Genomic DNA, 19329 nt, shown 5'->3' on the forward strand with positions numbered 1-19329 from the left:
AGAGTCCGATTTACGCGAGGTGTAGAAGGTGGGGTCGTACTAAACCAAATAAGGTAAGACGAAGACCGAAGGACCCGTAACAATAAAACATTCCTGTACTTGTTTCGGGGTTCATTTCAGGAAATATTTGCCAAGAGTATCGTTTTATTTCCAATACTTGTTAAGGGTAGGGTTTTAGACGCCCATACTTGTTAAGGGGTGCATTTTCAGAATATGGAAATTACGTGTTTAGGGTGCTTTTCGAGACCCCATGGTCGCGCATGGTATCCACTCGTGAATGGAAGTGGCCCCCCCGGGGTAATCTGACTCACCTCGTCCTCTCATTTTATCAGAATAATTATGTGTGTCGATTTAAATGCGCGGTCATCTAATGATAATTTACAAAACAAATTGAAAATTTGAATTCTACTCTCCATTATTCTTTTCTAGAATAATAGAGGTAGTCATAAATAAGCTCATGTACATTAGGCTACAGTGGTGCACAGCGGGGGGGGGGGGGGTAGGGGGTAGGGGTTCGGGTTGCATGCTCAGCGCTTATCATTAATTCAGGCATTATTTAGGCCTATACAGGCCTACAATATTTTTTTATGGCATCGACATATTTGTCATATTGCGGTTTTGATAAGTTGTCCCTTTAAACAAGCCGAAACGGCTTCTTCATAAGAAGTTTAGTTGGGTGAATAATTTCAGCAGGCCTACGTGAATCCGACATGAATTACTAGTAGTAAATGAAATAAATTTAGATCAATCAATAAATAAGCCTTGATCCAAGACTAGATCCGGAAAACCAAAACTGGTGCAATTCGTGCTTGGATCATCGTGAGAAAATGGTGGATGCAGCAACCAAGAAAACTCTTAACAACATTCCATTACTTAAAACCAAAGCAGGGCCGCGTGACAAGGACTTATGGCCAGCTAGATTGAAAGAAGAATACCAGTCATTGATTCAGGTATTTAATCTCTCTTGAGTAGAATTGTGTGTAACATATGTTTGCTCCAATTTTCAGCAGGGCATCGCCACGACAGCGGTGTCCTAGCGGGGTAGATACGGGGTAATATTTGTGGTAAGACCGGCACGCGACTGGGCCGTGCCTAGGGTAGGCGTGGTCGTGATGCATGATGCTTGGGTCTTGGGATTGAAATGAAAAGGACTTTTGCGAGGACCGCCTTTTTTAATTGATTTTGAATTCTAAGAATTAGATTATCATTTATATGAAACATTTGGTTTCGATTCACTTTGAAAACTTGAGTCGAACAATTTTGAATTAGAACTTGAACTCAAAGAAAAATCCAGAAGAATTGTGTTCGTACTTCGTCTTCGTTTAAAGACAAGTCATAGCTGAGACAAGGTCTCTCAGAGAGTTGTCACACAATGGAATAATCTACCAGATGAAGTTGTGAACAGTCGCACTGTCAACATGTTCAAATCACATTTTGAAAAGGTGCGGAAAAGGTCCCTGAACATGTACAATCCAGACGAACATTTTCTATGTCCATGCTCTACCCATGCCACTCAACGCCAAATAAGTTTTAGGTACCAACGTTTGGATACAGAGGGGCAAATAAGGTGTGTATAACTTTATGCCTACTTCCAAGGTAAATTTACATATTCGAAGAGCTAGTGACCACAAGCCTGGCCCTTGTAAAAGAGGCTTTATTCTCCTGCCAATTTAAAGTTATGAGATAAGACTTTAAATAATTCAATGTTTGAAATGGGGCAATGGGCTGTGAAAAGAATGATTAGAAAATCATGTTCTTAAGTTATTACTATCCTCTTGTATAATGGAACAACAAGGAATATAGGACAGTTCGAGAGCTGAAAAAAAAAAGGGTCAAGTCCAGCCAAATAAAATATTGATTTGAATCAATAGAGAAAATACAACCATATAAGCATAACTCTGAAAATTTCATCAAAATCGGATGTAAAATTTTTCTTATAACAGTTATAATATGCACAACTCAGTGATATGCAAATGTGAGAGTCAATGACGTCCCTCACTATTTCTTTTGTTTTTATTGTTTGAATTATACAATATTTAATTTTTTGCAGATTTCACAATAATGACCAACTTGACAACCATAAAATGTTAAAATAATGGTAACTCACACATTTAAGGAGGAATGAAACTTTGTTTCACATGACAATGAGGAAAAAATTAAAATACTTCATATTTCATACTATAACTAGTGAGTGGATGATTTCATCAGTCCCCTCAATTGCATACAGACCAGGGGTGGTATTCTGAGATCCATTTTATCTCAGATAAAATAAAATATTTTATCTCCGTTAAAATCAGTGAGATAAAATACCCTTAAAATCTCTCCGAATTGGTATTCTGAGAACAATTTTATCTTCATTTTATCTCTGTAAGACACACCTATTTTTTAATCAATATCCAATTAGAAATGCGCTTTTATAGCTCTCTCATATCACTCAACCAATGAAAATCCATTCCGCCAGGAGGTGTGGCAAAGGAGTGAGATTGCGTCAATCTATTGACTTCAAATACGCTTGCAATATACGCTTGCGCGTCTTTACAGAGATTTCTTTTAAAAAAAATGACAATACTCTCATCTTTTTTCGAAGTCTATATTTCCTCTTTTCAAGCATCATTTCAAAGACAATATTAGTCAAGAAAAGTCTCATGAAATACTTCCTGATTGTACAGGAATAACGTTAAGGTATTATTCTCAATAAATATATAATTTTTCTTCATTTTCATGTCAACATTTGTAGTTAATTCACCAAGAAATAATGATGAAATCAACGTCGCGGAGATAAAATAGCCCCTACCCTCTTTTAAGTTTATTCTATTTTTCTTCAAAGTAACATGAGCGCAAGCACATCATCCGCGTTGCAATGGCCAGATACGCGAAGGGTATGTCTACGCAGGCACTCCCCTGTTGCGTATTATCTGTAGATACGCAAGATAAAATTTCTACGCAAGATAAAATTTAAAATTTTATCTGAAAAATAAAATGTCATCTCAGAATACCAATTTCATTTTAAGAGATAAAATAAAATATTTTAAAGATAAAATGACCTCAGAATACCGCCCCAGGATGTGGATTACAACTGATTTGTGAAATTACACAAAAAATTAAAACGTCAGAACTTTCTTATCTTATATCAGATGTCGATGAAGTTTCATTGTTATGCTTGTTGGATTTTTCTCTTTTTATTCAAATAAACTTTTGTTGGGGTGGACTGGTCCTTTAAAAATATCTTATCAATGTTGATACAGTTGTCAGTGTTTTGCTTGTTGGATTTTTCTCTTTATATTCAAATAAACTTTTTGTTGGGATGGACTTGTCTTTTTAATATTACCGGTAATCTAAAAATGAAAATTATTAACTTTCTCTATCCTCCAGTATGTTGAGAACAACAAGGAAGCGGACAATGATTGGTTTAGACTCGAGTCAAACAAGGACGGAACGAGATGGTGGGGGAAATGCTGGCATATCCAAGATCTCTTGAAGTACGAGTTTGAATTGGAATTTGACGTAAGTGAAGTGTTTAAGCCAGTCCAGAGCTGCCAAGTAGTACCGGTTTTCCGTATAATAGGCCTACTGAACAATGAAAATAATACTGATGGTTTCATGCAAAATACTGATTTCTAAAGTTCAGTTATATGTGTTGTCCTATGGTATTTCTTTGAAAATACTGATTTTCAGCCTTTAAAAATATTGAAATGTTCTTGTTCAGGTTGATAGCTCTGCCAGTCTGTCTTGAAATTTGAAGGAGAGGAGATTATAATTTACTGACCCCAAAAGCCATGACCCCCCCCCCCCCCCCCAAAAAAAAAAAAAAAAAAATTGTATAGTTGTAAAGGTTGTTGCATCTTTATGGCTCAGCCAATTGGATATTATTAATTGCTGACCCCAAAAAGCCATGACCCCCCCCCCCAAAAAAATGGTATAGTTGTAGTTTGTTGTATCTTTATGGCTTGGCCAATCGCTATTCTTTCAAACCAGGGGGCTGTTTCATAAAACTTTTTATACTATTACTAACAAATTTTGCACCAACAGCTACTGAAATAATTCAATTTGATTGGCTGATAGTGAGCTTGTGATAGAAATTGTGCATTTGTTGTTATAACAAGTCTTTATGAAACAGGACCCATATATTCTTAGTTTACATCAGGCTCTGTCATACCAGTCTGAAGAAGATACTAACTTATCTATCTGATGCAATTAATTGAATATACACATTATTAGTAATGGCTGTTGGTCATCAAACTCAATTCTTTTCTTAGTTATTGACAACGACACATGTTTCTTGCCACCCCCCATCCGACATTGTGTTGGCCCAGTAGAGCATCCGTCTCACAACTGGGAGGTCGGGAGTTCAAACCCCGGCCGCGTCAGACCAAAAGACGTAAAAAGGTGCGAGTTCAGTTGCTGCTCCCCTGTTTGGCTTTCAACATTTAACGGATAGAGCATCGTTGATCTCGCGCTGCACAGTGGCTGCAGGGTCCACGATCAGTTGGGCAAAATGAATTTTTAAAGAATATTTCTCTTTCTATTTCGAATAATAAAATATGGATTTTCATTATGTTTTGTTTTCATTTTCATATTGAATTGCAGAAATTTTAAATTTTGAAATACTGTTTGGGTTTGCATTTGATGACAGATCCCTGTAACATACCCTGCCACGTCACCGGAGATCGCCATTCCAGAGCTGGACGGGAAAACAGCCAAGATGTACAGGGGAGGAAAGATCTGCTTAACGGATCACTTCAAGCCACTCTGGGGAAAGAATGTGCCCAAATTTGGCATCGCGCACGCCATGGCATTAGGGGTAGGTTTGGGAGAGAGATGTGAGTGTGCACCGTTCTCCATGAAAAAGGTTCAATGGACAAAGACTTACCCTAATACTGCTAGTATAATTGAAGTTGAACATTCGAAAAGAAAATGACATGTTAGCCATTTTGTGAAGTGGAGCAAATGGAAGAGTACTCCCTATCCTACATAACAATGGCATGACCAATTTTGCCAATTTGAAATCTCCAGCCTATGTATCATGATTATAAGATTTACAACTTTTATAAATTCATAACTTTCTCATTGTTTGTCTGGTATGGTTAAAAATTTCACCCATATGCTTGTCTTATGTTTCTTTTTCCCCTATGAAAAGCTCTCTCTATTTTAATTTGATTCCTCTTTAAGTGGAAATAATTACATAGGACGTTGATAGAAATATATTGATTAATGCACTTTACATTTGTTCAATTTTGCTGCAAAGATATAAAAGCAGTTCAGGTGATTTTCTAAGCTCCATTGAAATCAGTTTCACTTAGAAGATGTAAATATTACATGTTTAGCATATATTCTGGTCTGAAATAATGCTCTGAGTTGGGTGATTTTTGACTTGCAGAAGGTTGACCTATGCAGAGTCTAATTTATATCTCTAATTTATATCTCTTTCTCTGTCTTTTGCAGTTGGGCCCATGGCTGGCAGTGGAGATCCCTGATTTAATATCAAAAGGACTTGTGAGGCATAAAGATGAAGGAGCTGCTTCCAATTCATAATGTTGAGATCACTGCCTAAAGTAGAACTTTCTTATAGCCAGAGGAAATTCAGTAACGACTGTCATAGATTTTCATTGTTTTCAATTTCTATGGAAAGCCTGTGATGTCATAATTAGTCATCTAAACACATGTATGTTTGTGTGTAATTCCCTTGAGTACAGGACATGTATTGTATGTACTACTAGGGACCTGTAACACAAAGCTTGGCAATTGATCATGTGGCTGATTTTATGTTTGATCGTACACTATCGTCACTGCAATCCTTTTTATTAATAATAGTCCCGTGATCAATCACTAATCTTTATGTAACAGGGCCTTGGGCCTGTCTGACAGAGAGTTTCGATGGGTGCTTGAAATCAAACTCGGACGGTGTTGGATCTGAAATTCCTATCTTTTAAGTGCACAGAGTAGATCAATCACGATATGACATCAGTTAGAATCAATTGCAACTCTTTGTAGGACGCGGCATGTGTCATTAGTTCAAACATCAACACACTCCTCTTCATCCACAAGGTTATAAAACGTACATACAGCATGTGCACTCTTTCTAGGTGACCAGTTATAGCATTAGATTCATGGATTTTAATCACTGTTGAAGCCCAGGACCCTGTCTAACAACAAGTTATGGAAAGACAGCGACTCCATCATCTCGAATATATGAATCTTTTTAAAGTGGTCTCTACATATGATGAACATCATATTGCATGTGTCTTTGTTGTAACCAGGTATGCAAGTTATAAACTCAGAAAAAATTAAAGGAATCCCACACTCAAAGAGAGAATCAATCTGAGGAGATGAGTAAAATGAGTAATTACTTTCATATCTCATCTTACGCTTGTGCGATGAATGGTTATTGAAACATATGGCTTACCATAATCTAGTCATGCATATGGTTGTATGTAACTTATTTAGGTCAAGCTACATGTACCACTTTTTTAGCAGCACTCGGTGCATTCAAGGAAATAATCTTAATCCTAATCCTGGGTGCACAATGAATGTGAATCCTGCCGAGGGGAAATTATGACATGGCTTGGATTTGAACCTATGCCCCTCTTGTTTCAAAGTCTGGAGACTAATCCACTTGGCCACAATGCTCCGCATAGTGTAGAGTGCCCAGTTTTCTAAAATGCAAAATCTGTGCTCTGCAGTGACAGAACATATATTGTGTACAAACATAATAAAGATAAAGCAATCTTAAAAATAGTGAAAATATCAGAACCATATGCATCTAAAATCATGGCGAATATATGCTTAAATACTGCAAACTGATTTGATCAACATATTTTTCGAACTGAATTTTAATTAATTTGATTTGATTTCCATAATTTTCATTACATTTTTCATAATTCATATTTTAGGGTCTGAAAAATTTAGTTTTCCTTGAAATCTATGAATTCTGTATCCCCAAATTCTTAGAAATTTTTCTGTTTTCTTCATCACAGAAAATTTTGAACTGTATGAAGGTGTTCCTTTTACCCAACTGTAAAAAATATGCAAGAATTGTAGTCACAAGAAAAGAAAAAGTATAGTCAGAATATTTTAGTTGTGTACTGTTTATGTATGTGACATATTTATGACTGACAGTTGTTTAGTAAGTATAAATCAATCATTTATGTAATGAAATTTTCTGTAAAGGGGTTGTCAAAAGACTTAATAAGAGGAGCATTTCATGAAATTACTTGTCAGACGTTTTATCCGACAAGTCCCGTTTTATCCGACAGTTACCATAGTAACAGTGCTTCTCAGCCAATCAGAATCAAGGAAAGTTGTCAGATGACATATATTAATGAAATGCTCCCCTGGACCATTTTTGCCAGACTGCTAAGTAATGTATGTACATGGCAATTTTTTTAATCATCTCATCCTACAGGTAACATTGCTTCAGTCAAAACATTTTGGGGACCATAGAAATCTGTTTGCCTTTCATAGTAATTTTATTTATGAGAGGTATATAACACTACTTTTGCACAATCTTGGGCCAGATTCATAAAGAGTTATAAAAAATATGTACAACTAATATATCTGCCATTATGGCAACTAGCGTGGAAACACAACTCAGTAGCCAATCACAATCCAGGTTTCCATGGAAGATGAAATGACAAAATTGCAATAGTTTTAAATCTTAATGAAATGGGTCCATGATCTAAAGAAAAATTGCTCCGATTGGGAAAGTCAGGAGAGTTGGGTTTTGGGTTCCAGTGACCCGGGTTCGATTCACACTTGGTACGCTAGTGCCCTTTGGTAAGGCATTTCTCATTACCAGGTCCCTTGGAGAGGACCTTAAGCCGTCGGTCCCCTGGTTGCTTGCTTACAAGCATCCATTCTTTCTTGGCAATCGAGTAAAAAATCACCACCATTTACCAAAGACGTTTACCTGTATTTCTTGAAACACAAAATCTTTTTTTAATGTATAGATAGGAATGTAAAGAAATAGAATTAAATTAGAAAACAGCTTGTCGTATGTTTGTTGGCATATGCTTCTAAAGACATCCTGGGCCCCGTCTTTCAAAGAGTTACGATTGATCCAATAAATATCAACTGTATGGATATCCATCAATGTCATAATTTTTTCTGAAGGAAATTTAAACATCCAATGTTAAACACAGAAGCTCACTGAATTTTCAACAAAATGATAAATATATGAATACTCATATCTAGAATACATTTTGAACAGACGCATTACAGATGTTGACTTTGCTGGCTATCCATAGTTGTGGTTGATTTGATCAATTGTAACTCTTTGTAAGACGGGGCTCAGATGTAATAGCCCCTTAACTATTTGTCTTCAATTTTAATACATTACCAAAATATCCATATATGCATGTGTATTACATGAATAAAATGAAACATTATATTTACTTGAAAAGTGGATTTGTCTTGTTTTATTTGAAATATATTGTTCTATTAAAGGAATGTGTGATGAAATATGAATAAGTAAATAAGTCTACCCTTAATTTAAATTGCATTTTAAAAATTTAAACAAAGATTTTGAGCAAAATACGCTAATATTTAACTTGTGTTGAGAAACCAGTGGTTACAAAATAAATATCAAAATATTTGTTGATAAACAAGTTTGCTGCATGGACTAAAATGTACAGATTGAAGTGTTCCAATACTTATTAACTGATATTTTTGTTAAAATGGAATTGATTTATCATGCATAAGTCAAGTACTTCTTGAAGGCACTGTAGATAGATGGCCATAGCTAGGTGCTCATTTGTAAAGTATTTCATTTTTTATACCTAGTACAGGTAACACTGTTTATAGTATGTTATTTTGCTCAAAATATCTTGGTTAAATTCATGTCATGGTAGGGGGGAGGCTGATTCTTTGTATACATGTGTTTAAAGATTTTTCAAACTTGAATCGATTGAAATTTGGGATTCACCTCTATATGCTCACTTGCCTTCAATCATTCCATCTTTGTCCATTTTCTCTCACCCCTCCCCTTCCTCTTTTTTAAATCTTTCTCCATTCTCTCTCTACCTCCTGAGTTAAAATTTGAATTTTTAGTGTTTCTATTAAAAAAAAGAAAATGGATGATGGCAGTGGCGGTATGTTGATTGTAATCAATGTTGGAAGAAGTTGATGAAAATGATAACTTACAATGATGGTGATGTTGACTTTTATTGATAATTGGGGTGATCGTGATAATTGTTGTTGAAAATAGTGAAAAGTTGGGAACTGATAATGGCAATGATAACTGATGATGATGTTAACAATTTTTAATAAAGATGATAATGGCTTGATCATGATAATTTATAATCATTGATGATAATGTTCATGATGATGATGATGATGAGGGTAATGATGATGACCATAGAGATGACGGTCAAAGTGACGATTGAAATGATGAAGGCAAATATTTCACAAGCTGCATCCCACAAAAACTACAAGCCATTCACAACAGAGCATCCATGAAATATACAAAACATGATCATGTTTTAATGCGCTAACAATTGAGCATCGAAGACAAGTACATAATTATGTACAATATATACAGTGGACATCCTGTATGAGTTGATGAACATATTACAATGCTTATATACACTTATATTTACTACAAAAAGATTGTATCATCAGCCGTAAGTTTAAGTTAACTTAATAATGCCAAAGAATGGGTTATTAATCATAATCTACATTGCATACATCAAACGAATGTTTGTGCTCTTGTAGGAAACACAAATTTGGCCAAGCAAGCAACACGAAGCATATCAATCGATCATATAGTTGATTGGTATACAGGTACATGTACATGAGTGCACACGATGACCCATGCAATCAATCATGATGCTATGTGTCACAGTGGATGAGTTCATAAAGAGTTTTCATACAGTTATGAGCAACATTGCAAGCCCGTAGCCGGGGGAGGTTGACTGAACCTGCCAAATTTTCGAACTAAAAAAAAAATTGGGGAGGAAAACAATTTTTCGGGATGAAACACCAACCGTTTTAAGCCGATTACCTTTTTTCTGAGATGAAATGGTCAAGAATTTTTACTGATGGCCTTTTTTTGCTTATTTATTTTTTCTGCGAAGAATCACCCCCCTAATTGAAAACCGTGGCTATGCGGTTGCATTACAAATGACTGGAAAACGGCAATACAGACATTTCTCTCTTTTTTTTAAAATTCACATTAGTCAAGCTTGACATATACAGATGCTGGTCAATATTTCATCGGTACATAAACACTTTTCAGAGCAAGATATAATTTTGCATTTCAAATGAAAGTAAAAGTTTGTCAATATTATCAGGGCAACATCTGACTATTCCAGTCATTCATAACATCACAAGAAACTTTACAAAAAGACTTTATGAAACTATCTCTCAATAAATCATCATTGTTAATGATGCAGAAACACAGATGCTGACTGCATAATAGTTGGCTTAATTCAAACAAGAAAAATAACATACTTGGCCTTTCTTTTCTCAGTTTTTTACAAATATTTTTTTGGCACAAAGTGGCCTAACCCAACCCTACATTTTTTATTTGTCGCTGCAAAATATCAGGGTTAGCCAAATAATTAAGTGTTTAAGTCTGGGGTTAAGGATCGCTGTGAGAAAAGAAACCTAGTAAAGCCAAGGACTGAGCTCCATGTATGTCCTAGGGGTAACAGAGCCAGGATTTTGTGTGAGAAAAAGCAAGCATTTCCTTAGCCAGGTGTGGCAGAAAAATTTGGCAGGGGAGAAAAAGAATATTGTTGTATGGGGTTAAGGATAGAACAGGATGAATAATTCTGGGGTAAGGAAATTGTTGTGATATAAGGGCATTAATCGACCTTATCGGGCTGGAGTCAGTTTCATTGGTGTGACAAACCACAGAATATAACATGAGCAGTAAGCTTTTCAAAACAACATATAAATCTGAATACAAACATACTGAAATGTAAAAATAAAACATTGTTACATTATCTTTTTTCTAAATGGCCATTTACAGCCGACATTACTGTTTTCAGAACTGCAGACATTTTTATGATATTGTAGCACAATGTATACATATTAATATTTTTATTGTTATTTAAAGTTAGTACCAAAGAAGCAATTATATGAAAATCAATGGCTGTTAACATACTACATAATACACTTTTCAGAAAATCTGTATCCACTATGGCATATCATGTTGAATATTGGTTTAAACATGTGCTTCATGATCAGGGGAGGTCTTCATGAAGCAAAAGGTGAAATTTTCAATGACTAAAACACTGTGAGCCAATCAGATGCAAGGGTTTGCAGTAGCTTATAACAAATTGCCAGTGACTTTGTTTTATGAAAAGCTCCCCTGTTTATTAAGTTCTGCCCCAATGAAACAATGATCATTTCCAGTGTTTTAAAGGGTACAAATTTTTCAGACCAGGGTCCCGTAACACAAAGGTTAGCGATTAATCGTACGCTTGATTTCATGATTGATTGTACATTGTAGTCAATGGAATCAATCGTAGAAAAATGTTCTACATTCATTGCTAAGCTTTGAGTTACGGGACCCAGATTGTTACAAAACTTGCAGGCCTTATATTAACCTCTTATCATTTGAACAGAATTCTGTGGCTTAAGGATGTCTGATTTCATAAATAGACTAAACCATCTCATGATCTTAAGCAATGGTATTTATGAAAAACTAATTCAAAGTCAAAATAGAAAAATACTAAGGTAATGCCATGGAAAACTTGAACACACATAACACAACAAAATTAGTGTTTTTAGAATCTAGAAGAAAAATAAAGGTTGTTTTGAACTCTGATTGTAACATTGTAGGAACAAAAACACATGTTTTGATTACATCAAAACATCAACATGGGAAGGAAACAGAAGAAATCGAAGGTAATAGACTGGAGAGGGAATAAGAAGAAGGAAAACAAAGAGATACATTCCAATTCTAATTCATGTATTGTTTTACCACAAAGGAAGGTACAACAAAAACAACAGAAATTATCAGCAGTTATAGGAATAGCATTCCCCTGTTATCTACACAATAAGAATGTATTCAATTTTAACAGAACAATAAATTGCGCTTTGACAACAGAACTATTAAAAGCACAAAACACAATCATCACAAAGCCTATGATATAAAACATGTGCATATCAGTCATTCTGTTAACACAGAAATGTCAACCTTTTTTAACAAAAGAAGTATCGTAGGAGAGAAAAAAAAAGTAGTTAAAAAAATTTCTCATTGTAAAATTGCCAGCCTGTTGCGGTCAGATCAAAGTGATGTGGTATGGGGCCAGCAGAGTGATCATCTACATGTCTGGTCACAGTAAAAGACCTTGTAGGCCATGAACAGAGCACAGGCGCTGTAGTTCTGTCCTAGGGAAAGCAGATCATGCATAATACATAACTAGATCTATGGCTCCATACTCCATGATCAGATATTCTAAAATATACCAAAAAAATGTATTTGCCTTACTCATGGCAAAAAAAAAGGGAAAGGAAAGAAAAAAGAACAAATACCGGTATGCCCCCCCAAAAAGAAACAGTTGGCATTTCTGTTAACAGCATTTACAATATTATGGATTGTGAATGAAAAATAGAAGCTGTAGAGGTATAACAACTGAAAGGTTGTGTACTACATGTACATCACTGGCAGTATGTTGATTTATGTCCCATTTGGTGTACCGCCAAAGGGGGAGGGGCATTTTTAATAAGTGAAAAACAGGAAAAAGAGAAAAAAAGATAAGGGAAGAAAAGAAGACTGAGAAGGGGAGTACAATACAGAGATCTGGGGGCCGTTTCATATAGCTGATTGTAAGTTAAGAGTGACTGGTGATCCTTTCTTGTGGTAAATGATATTCACCATCAAATGTTCATTGGAGATTTTTAGCACGCAAGAAAGGATCACCAGTCGTTCTTGAAGTCGCTCTTAACTTACAAACAGCTTTATGAAGTACCCTACTGTGCTGTGAAACCCTAGTTTAGAATACGTTGACAGGTAATACAACTGAGTAGAAACTATGACATCGTATGTGGGTCACCCCCCCTCCTCACAATATCTTCCCTTAGTCCTATTGCCATTTAGGCTTGATTCAAGAATCATTTAATCTTTGAAATAAATTGAATACCAAGTAAAAGATGATCAAGGCCCGTTTCACAGAGCTGTTCTTAAGTTATCTTAAGTCTTTAATACATTTTATATTGTGTATAAGAGCTCGTGTAACTAGGACAGTTATATGAATTGGTGCACAGAAACCTATGAAGTATTAAGCTGCATATCATAAAAACAATGTACAATACTGTATCAATATATATATGGAAGTTTCTACATTAGATGCAATGTTAGTAAAGCCTGAAGTAATCAAGTGTATTGAATATTGACTAATCCTTGGAAGTAGGCTATAGATATCACTAGTCGACAAACAATCTGCCACATACTTGGAAGATTTAATATTTTTATTGTAAAATGTCAAAACAGAGCATCGCCAGTATTAACTCAGTATAAAAGCATTGGTTAACTTTGATTTAAATATTTAAAAATCAGAGCTGTAACATATTCCTTCCCTTTGTCTAGAAAATTAAGTGATTTTTCAGACAAAGATATCTTGACAGTGGTTGCATGGATTTGATTTTTTTTCTTCCTTCCTGACTGTTAATATTATTCAGAGTTTAATGATGTTGCCTTTAAAAGATTTAAGTATGACTTAGAGTCCCACTTAAATGTCTAGTTGAGTGCGGTATAGAAGCAGACCTGCCAACCTCTGGGAATGAAAAACTGTATTCTGTGATAAAAAAAATGTATTTTTCCCCAAAAAAGTGTATTTCATAATAAAAAATGCTTAGCGCACTCGCTCATCTCAAGCTGCATGCAAGCTAAATTGCGCACTGCTCTTGCAGATGAAAAAAAAACATTGAAGCATGTGTATATCTTCACACTGGTTCTAACAAAATAATTGAAAAAAAAAACAAGTTACCTGAAATTACATTGATCTAATAACCATATTTATACGTTTTATGAAATAGAGACAAATAGAGATGATTTTTCTCATTAAATTACGATTTTGTTTTTTTACAAAAAACATATTTTTTAAAGAAAAAACGTACTGCCGTATTTTGGTTGCAAAAACGTACTAAATACGCCTAAAACGTACTGGTTGGCAGGTCTGTAGAAGGTATGATCGCATTGGTCAGATCATGCCAAGAGGATGTGCTCTACTGCATATTGATCAATAAAATTTGTGCGTTGCATATCTTGAGCACGTCGGCATTTAAGTGCGACTCTAAGTCATACTTCAATCTTTGTGAAACACCCCCCCAAACATTAGATTTATAAGTGCAATAACACTTGTTTCCTGTAAAATGTTGCATTGATTACAAGATTGTATCCCAATGCTTACAATATTCTTCTCATCTCATCAGGGGCCTGTTTCATAAATTGCAATCATTGTAACTTTACCATTACCATGACAACTGAGCTCAGCAGCCAATCAGAATCAAAATTTCCATGGCAATTATAGTTGCTAGTCGTAATGAAACAGCCCCCTGAAGAAACTCAAGGAACAGTATGAATAAGTTCAAAGGAATGTTCACCCTGATGATAAATTGATATCAATAAAAGCAGAAAAATTATAGAGAAAAATAATATTGGGAGGTTTGATGAAAATCCCTCAAAGAATATATGAATTGAATTTCTTCAGTTTGGATTTTTTGTGATGCTTCAGACAAGTAGCTCCTCCACATTATGTCGTGAAATATAAATTTCCCCCATACATGCCACTTAAAAAATAAGAGGAAATAATTTCATACCCCTTCATTTGTATAAGTATATTTGTTTATCCTGCTCCATTAAATAGAGGAAATCAACAGAATTTATATTACATGATACATGAGGAAGCTACTCACATATGATGTCACAAATTAAACACAAAATAAAACTTCATAACTCTCTTTGGTGTAATTTCATCAAAACTTCACATCCATCTATAACTTTTTTGCTTTTATTACCCCCCCAAACAAAAATTCACAACTGAATTTTCCACATCAGCAAGAGCAGTCCCCTACATCGCAGTGGTATTTAGAATACAAACTACGCTACAGGCTATTTACAAATTACAATGAATTACACATAATACTGAAATAGGTCTACAGTCGTCATCATCATCAATACCCTACCAAAATCATCAGAGAACTGGACCCCTTCTTACAAAGAGTTACGATTGATACAATCAATCGTAACTCTATGGAAATCCATCAGTGTCATAATTTTTTCTACAGGAAATTTGCAAAATGTCCTTTGTAAACAAAAGAGAACACACCAAAATGTCAAGAAATCAATGAATTTATGGATATACACTCATATCTACAATTTTTTTAAACAAACATGCATTTTGTATGTTGACTTTGCTGGCTCTCCATAGTTGCGATTGATCCGATCGATCGCAACTATGGACGGCCAGCAATGTCAACATCTATTATGCACGTTTGTTCAAAATATTTTCTAGCTATGACGTATATTCATGCATTCATCGTCTTGAAAATTAATTGTGCTTCTCTTTGTTTACAAAAGACATTGTGCACATTTCCTGTTGAAAAAAATGATGACACTGATGGATTTCCATAGAGTTACGATTGATTGGATCAATCGTAACTCTTTGTGAGATGGGGCGGTTGAGTGTGGGAAAATAAGAGGCAATTAATCATCGTTTCAATCACCATGGTACATATTTTTGTAAGCTCCCGAATTATTTTCATCAATTTAAGGCACGCACTTAAGAAGTATTGTTGAGTAATAGTTTGGAGGCTAATCGGGTCTGGCATGAGCTGAACTGAAGGTATAAGTACAGTGTGTAATTATCTGGACACCCGCATGCACTTATTAGTACTACAGATACTGCAAAACCCTTGTGTTAGCAAAAAAAAAACCCTGATAAGGCTTGTGTAGAATTCATGCAAATTAATATATTTCAATGACATTTATGTGTCTCTTAATTGGGTACATGTTATATAACACTACAGCCTTGTTAGATATTATGATGGATTGCATAAGCAGGTACATTGCTCCTAATATAAGTTGAAATTCCTGAGCATAAATCATAATGAAAAACCAAACTAGACACTAGTATCATGATGCTAAACTTGTTTTTGTACAACGGTGGGATAGAAGTGTGAATGCATCAATAATTTAAATACACTGTAGGTCTGTTAATGATGGGATATGGTCATATTCACACAGCCTCATGCTACCCATATCATGAAGCTTAAATCCTTGATTTGTATATAGATGGTATAGGTGTGTGAACTCATCCATAATTCCAATAGGTTTGCCTAAGCTGGAATATGGCCATATTCACATGTCCTAAACATGGAAGGCAAAGGATGACTGCTGGACGTTTTTACTTGAAAAAGCCTTGAGGGGGTAATGACATTATGTGACTTGGAACATCTTGTTCTATTGCCCAAATGCACAATTGGATAGGGTGTTCACACAAACATAGGGTGTTCACACATACCATGTGCTGTCCAAACATCAAAATAAATTATATAAGCAATGCTGGAACATTCAGCTCAGTCAAAGAGCTGGGGGAGGGGGCGATCCATTAATCACACACATTGGTTCACCCATTCTAATCTTTGTCTACTCGTTCCAGCGCCACTGAATTCCATTTTACATTGATCACATACGATTAAACAACAAAGGGGCTGGTCACACAAGATATAGCACCGGTACTGTTCAGACGTGATGGAATGAAGCCATGTGGTGTTCGCACTCCTCCTGGCTGATGAAGAGCCTGTCACAGGGCGCACACTCAAAGTTACCAAGATGACCCAGGTGCTTGGCTTTCATATGGATCAATAAACTGACCCTTGTCCTGTAACCCATTCCGCAGACCTTACACGCAACGATCTCGTGGAAACGTGTCGATCTCGATCCCTGTGCATCCCCATCTTTCTTCCCTTCCCCCTCGGACGACGAGCTGGTGGTGGCTTCTTGCCGCTCTGTGGTGGCTTCCCGACCCCCCGTGGCAGGATTTGTGGCTGTATCTTTGGTATTAGAAAGGGTCAGGAGGATGCCGCCCTTGGGACTCTTCTCTCCTCCGTTCTTGGATTTGTTCACACACAGATGGCATAGAATCTTGGAGGGGTCGTCTTGGTTACTGGAGCCACTCTCGTCGGTTGGTTCGGTGACGAACTCTGTGCCACAAGAGCTACATTCCTGGATTAGGAAACGTCCTGTTCACATTAAAAAAATATACAAAATTGTATTTAAATTAATGGTGCCATGATCAAACCTTTATAAGAGCTTCAGGTATTCCATTTAGAGAACTGGGGCCCGTTTCATAAAGGACTTGCAACTATTGTAACTTTGCCATAATGGCAACTACCGTGGTAAAAGGGCTCAGCAGCCAATCAGAATCAAGGTTACCATGGTAGTTGCCATAATGGCAAAGTTACAACAGTTGCAAGTCCTTTATGAAACGGGCTCCAGATTGACTAAATAAATCATTATTTTACTTGGCTAGACAAAATGCTTACACTCATATTCAAATCATTTCTAAGTATTTTACTTTGTTAAGCCGAATTTATGTAAAATGCAGGCAAGACAAAATTGTAAGATCGTAGCCATTAAATACATTTTGTTGCATGGCGCAATCAGCGAAGGGACATTATTAATCTTCTATGAAACAGCATCTCAATAGCTTTGTCCCTTTACAATGCCAAACATAAGTTGTATGAATGCCACAAATGACCCTTCATTCTTTCTTTGTGATGGGCAGATTTCAAAGCAAGATATTATGTAAACATGCCTTACATAGCAGGATAAAGAAATTGGATAGACCAGGTGACTAGAATAGGAATAGCACACAATTGAACATTGTATGTAGGTATCTTTTGCATTTCTACTTTGAATGCATAATATAGCATGTTATACAATGTACTTTGCAAACTGTGAGATACCAGTCTTCCGTGGACGCCTTGTTGTTTTTTGTGGATGTAAATGAAAAACACAATTCAAAAGAATATAACCGAGATATCAAAGTTGGTGCCTTTGTCATTAAATTTTAAACCACCATGTCACTTTAGTACAAATGACCTCCTCTGATCATGCGCAGAGTGGAACTACGAACTGGCTTATTATACACCTACCTCCTGATTCTATCTTCTTTGTTTCAACAGCTACAGAGTCTTTATCACCAGAACCTGGTATATAAAAAGAGAAGGTTCTTCATCAGTAACAGGTGTTGTCAATCATCCAAAATGGAATTGAGTTTAATAGCCAATATTATTGCGCTATTGCCTAACATTGTTTAGAATATACCTTCTTTCCAACCATTTATGTGTAGTTCTTAAGATGTCATAAAAGCTTCCTAATTTTTACCAAAGAATCTCCTCCTGGTAGCTTAAAAAAGGTTTTAACGAAGGGGGAGTTGCAAGAAATCATTTGCAAAATTTCTGTTACAATTTTTCAAGCGACATATCAGTTTTAGCTGTTCAAAATTAATTAACATTCCTTGTCGCAAGAAGCAGATTAGCAATAAAGTGTACATTTTGAATTGATAACAAGACAATATGATTGATTTTGTGACCCCAAATACACTAGCGATTAACCAAGTTTTTTGCAATGCCCCATTAGCTACATTAATCAGAAGGTGAAAACTATATTTTACAAGAGTGTGATAAGCAAGAACAAATTCCGGTACACGAATTATAAAAAGAACATGTTATCTTGCTGCAGGCTGTAAATTTCTCATAACAGAGATTGCAGACTGTTTGAATACTGAAGATGTAGCACAATAAACTTCAAAGAACTTACCGCTTGACACCACTTTCACAGATCCCTTCTCCTTGTCTGCAGGCTCCTGGGCTTTAGAGTTCGAACCTTGACTTCTTTTTTCACCAGAACTCATTCTTCTCCTTTTAGGAGTGATTTTAGTCCTTACTACCTCGTCCTTGATACTGTCCGCATCCTCATCAAACTCCGCCCCATCCTCAAAGTCCAAATCAATCTTTTTATGTCGCATCCTCCTCGACCGTCGGCTCTGACTCAACTCATCTTCGCCATCAGAAGACTCGCTATCGGAATCATCATCAATGTCACCATCCTTTGACAGAGCCTCTCTCCATTTGCTTCTCGCTCGCTCCCGGACCTTGTCTCTGGCATCGTGGCTGTTGTCGTCGCTGTCATCGTGCTCGGACTCTTTACCCCCATCGGATGAGCCGTCAGAGTCGTCACTGGATTCGTCTGCCTTCCACTCCATCTCTTCTTTGGCATCGTCTGCACTTCCGTCATCACCGTCACCATAGATGGAATACTGGATCGGCCGATGCTTCCTCTTCCTATTCGCGTAGGGACTGGAGCGGGGTTCTGAA

At 36.1% G+C, this 19329-nt stretch overlaps 2 protein-coding genes across 5 annotated transcripts in view; one reads left to right on the forward strand and one right to left on the reverse strand.

Moving 5' to 3' along the window:
* Nucleotides 1-759: 759 nt before the first annotated feature.
* On the forward strand, nt 760-8398 carry LOC129266453 (ubiquitin-fold modifier-conjugating enzyme 1). The gene is made up of 4 exons (XM_054904304.2): nt 760-950; nt 3373-3504; nt 4634-4801; nt 5443-8398. The coding sequence occupies exons 1-4, from the start codon at nt 828-830 to the stop codon at nt 5530-5532; spliced, it is 513 nt and encodes a 170-aa protein (XP_054760279.1). The 5' UTR covers nt 760-827; the 3' UTR covers nt 5533-8398.
* A 4714-nt stretch (nt 8399-13112) lies between these two features.
* The window catches only part of LOC129266454 (uncharacterized), a 32283-nt gene continuing 26066 nt past the window's right edge, over nt 13113-19329 (reverse strand). For all 4 annotated transcript variants that reach the window (XM_064103428.1, XM_064103427.1, XM_064103426.1 and 1 more), the window contains 3 exons: nt 18773-19324; nt 18106-18159; nt 13113-17190 (listed from right to left, as the gene is read on the reverse strand). In XM_064103428.1, the coding sequence (XP_063959498.1) occupies nt 16691-17190; nt 18106-18159; nt 18773-19324 (1106 nt within the window). In that variant the 3' untranslated portion in view covers nt 13113-16690. The remainder of the gene's footprint in view (nt 17191-18105; nt 18160-18772; nt 19325-19329) is intronic.

The sequence above is a fragment of the Lytechinus pictus genome, chromosome 8, assembly GCF_037042905.1.
Source record: "Lytechinus pictus isolate F3 Inbred chromosome 8, Lp3.0, whole genome shotgun sequence".
Lineage (NCBI taxonomy): Eukaryota > Metazoa > Echinodermata > Echinoidea > Temnopleuroida > Toxopneustidae > Lytechinus > Lytechinus pictus.